The sequence below is a fragment of the Cibotium barometz genome, chromosome 31 (genome assembly GCF_041138505.1).
Source record: "Cibotium barometz isolate CiBa-2024 chromosome 31, ASM4113850v1, whole genome shotgun sequence".
NCBI classification, from domain to species: Eukaryota; Viridiplantae; Streptophyta; class Polypodiopsida; order Cyatheales; family Cibotiaceae; genus Cibotium; species Cibotium barometz.
The window spans coordinates 30822095-30825925 of NC_141076.1; the positions used below are offsets into that span (position 1 = coordinate 30822095).

General features: G+C 40.8%; 1 protein-coding gene across 1 annotated transcript; it reads left to right on the forward strand.

Moving 5' to 3' along the window:
- The first annotated feature begins 2011 nt into the window (after positions 1 to 2011).
- On the forward strand, positions 2012 to 2374 carry LOC147620733 (histone H3.3b-like). Its single transcript, XM_086825345.1, has one exon. The coding sequence runs from the start codon at positions 2012 to 2014 to the stop codon at positions 2372 to 2374; it is 363 nt and encodes a 120-aa protein (XP_086681471.1).
- Positions 2375 to 3831: the final 1457 nt, after the last annotated feature.

Consider the following 3831-nt stretch of genomic DNA (forward strand, 5'->3'; position numbering starts at 1 on the left):
TTTGAGTTTAATTGTGGATCCTGTGTTTTTGAATGCATCACATACTTGAGGCTCATGGTCCATACTTTGCTGAACAAGGAAGTTTGGCGATATGGTCCACACAAGGCATGGAGTGATCTCATTGGCAAGCTTGATGGCGGATTCCAAAAAGCAACGGCACATGGAGGTGGAATCAATGATTCCAATCCTATGAGGAGGCAATTACTCCAATGGTGGTATAGGAGAATAGAGATAAGATACTCCAATGGTGGTATAGGAGAATAGAGATAAGATACGAGGACAAATTAATAAAGTCCAAATCCAATCATACATAAGCTATTCGTAGGGCAATATATGAAGTGAGGAAAGCAAGATATGAAAATAGCATGGCCAAAGAACATCATGAAGAATGGTTAATAACCCAAGAGAGAGTCGGTAGCAAATGGAAATATCGATAGAATTATAATTATGAAATAACATTTTATGTTTATGAGAGTATTGGAGCAATCCAATGTTTTGAAGGAATAGGTGTTTGCTAAAGTCAACATGGATAACTTTTTTAAAATCAGTGTTTACTAAAGTCAACATGGATAACTTTTTGATAGTGTTGATATTTGTTAAAAGTAAGTGTCAATAACTTATAGTAAGTTCCATTTATAAATAAAGGCACTTCTTTCATTTCTCTCCATTCCTCCATTTCTCTTCATTCCTTCTAGGTTTTGAGTATGGCACGTACTAAGCAAAGAGAAAACAAGATGCCTTCCAAGACACCGGTTCATTCATTCGGATCTAGTGAACGTGTTGACACACCGACAATGATGTAGCCCAAGCTCCTCCCGCTGCTCCCATTGCTCCAGCTAAAAATGCTCATCCATCTACGCATAAAAAGAGAAGATGGAGACCAGGCACCACCGCTCTTCGTGAAATTAGGAGGTTCCAGAAGAGTCCTGAGTTGATTATGCTCGAGGTGCCTTGAGGTTGGTGCAAGAAATACTGCAAGATCTACAAAGGGGAAAGCACTATAGGTACTTTCTAAGAGATCAAGCATATAATGTGGAGGGATGGTCAGCCCAAGCGTTGCTTGCTCTTTAAGAGGCATCTTTAAGAGGCGACTGAAAGTTACTTCATGGATCTCATGCATGATGGTTAGTGGCGGTTAGCCATCCATTCTCGACGTATCACAGTCAAGCCCTCAGATCTCACTCTTGTCATAGGATTCATAACAATAGTGATGCATTCAACCTTAACCATGACATGGTTTGAAGAGCTGTGTAAATGCTTGTGTATCATTTTGTGTTTTCACGTTTTCCTTCACTTCTATGCAACTAGTTGTACTTTATGTGATGTGCCTGATTTGGATATTTTAAGTTTCCTTGTTTCCAATGTTGTGTACCGGACTTGTCCATTATTTTGAGTTTTCTTCATTTCTAATGTCAGTGTATATTTTTATATTTTCCTGGAAAATTTTTCCAAGTGCATGTGTATGTGTAGGAAAAATTGACGCATGGTGTGCATAGATCATAATGGGCTGAAATTTGTTCTGTGCATAGATCATGTGGCTTACATCATGAGCATGCATGTTCATGTGCAAGTGCCATTTTTTACGATAATATTTTTTTTCCCAGAAAAATTGATGCATGGTGTGTAGTAATCAGGATGGGTTGAAATTTATTATGTGCATAGATCATATAGTTTACATGTCTTAGATAAAATATCACCCCTATCAAAGGTTTGTAGGGCCCTTGTTCGAAGGCTCACCGCGCCGCCGTCGTGTGTGGTGAGGCTTCGGACAAGGGCCCTACAGACCTCTGATGGGGTTGATATTTTATCTAGGAGGTGTTCCATGATACTTATATGTACACATAAAATTAGAGCTCATTCTGATAAGGAAAACTATTTTTTAAAATTTAAGTATCAAATTAATGTACTGAGCTAATGTAGAAAATATATAAATTTTCATCTATAATTATGGAAGTAATCCTCATTTAACCTCATTTCTCATCTTTCATTTCTCTCTCTCACCTCCAAGAGCATGGCTCGCACCAAGCAAACTGCTACGAGAGTTTGGTCCCCCAAGGTGGGACGTGGAGTATTCCCCGTCCAACCACCACAGCAACATCGCAGGTGGAAGCCTGGCATTGTGGCTCTCTGTGAGATTAGAAAATACCAAAAGATGGTGAACCTGCTCATATCAAAGCTCTCATTCCAACGTGTGGTACGAGAGATCATGCAGGATCTGCAATGCTATTGTGATAGGAGGTTCTGGGCTCACGTAGCATCAAACCCACTACCTACGCGGTGGACAACCCAAGCTTTGGTGGAGGCATGCGAGGAGGGTGCGGAGGCATACGCAATGGACATTTTTGGTGACAGTGTTTGCAGCGTCCATGTGTGAAGAGGGTCATCCCATCACACTAAAAAGGACATGCAATTGGTGCGACGTATGCGATGCTGGAGAGATCCTCTAGGCCAGGATCTTTAGTTTTATTTTTGTATATCTCGCATGATTGTAATTCTCAAAAGCTATGTAAAGCTCAATGTATATTAAAAAATGTCTTTTCTCTTATCTTGTGCTGCAAGTAAGTCTCTTTTAATTTGAGTTTATATAATTTGTTGATTTATATGTGTCTTCGAGTGGATACAATTTTTATTTGATTTACATGTGTAATTTTAATTTATTTTCTTGAGTTAACTAATAAAATACATTACAAGACACGTATCAAACAAAAAACTTTGTTACCCAAATTTCCATTCATAGCATAAAAAAATACATGGTCATCAAAGTTACATAATTATCATAGCTATATCCTAGGCTTCTTACTACTAGGCTCTCCAGACTTTGATGCTGCCTTGATGGCTGGAATCAAAACATGCAACCCTTCAAGCTCGCGGCCTTGATGATAGTGGGATCCTGTAACCCCCGCCCGTAAAAACAATGCCACGGGCCACCACAGAAAAAAAGGCCCTGACCTTTGAGTTGAGAAAAAGTAAAGCAACTTTGAGCATCGAAGTAGAATAGCTTTTTCCAAACTTGATTTAGTCAGAATAACTTTGAATGCAGCACCCTTTGTAAGTGCTTTAATCTTCAAAAATTTCCCCACATACCCTAGAGATCAAGTCTTGTGGAAGACTATCACATCATTGGCAAGTGTGCCAATGTACTCCTTGAGTGTAGAGCCCTGAACCCTTCCTTGGCTCCCAGATCTTCCACTCTGCCTCGATGCAAATTCATCAAGAGACACAATTTCCTGCAAAATAAAATCGATGTAAGCATTGATCATGCAATGCATGGGAGAGGATGAGAATAGCCCCAAATCTAATATTTAAGGCCTCTAGGAGGGCATGTAGACCCCACATGTATGATCCCATGCCCATCAGAGGCTGGGAAGTGCACTGTCCGAAGGCTGGCGTGGGAAGCCCTGATTTTTGCAGATTCAAGGCTTCCCACGAGGGCGAGCCTTCGGAGAGTACACTTCTGAGCCTCCAATGGGCATGGGATCATACATGTGGGGTCTACATGCCCTAGAGGCCCTAAATATCAAATATGGGTAGCAACTCGTAAAAGGAGATACCTTTTCTGCTTCATCCATCTCGTTCTGCAAGGGTGCCTCCAGATCTACTCTTGCCTTTCGAACCCTCTTTGGTGGCGGCGAGAAAAGGTTGTGCGTGATACCTTTCTTACGAAGGGTGATTTTTTCTTGAGCCTAAAGTAGGCCTTGGTGTACGCTAGCAAGGTTAACTTGGAGCACATGCAACTGTGAGATGACAAGTAGAAGACTCTACCAGTGTCAATTCTTACTAATCTCTTGCTGTAGCCAAGCATCCCATTTTCACCATCTCCCACATACTGAA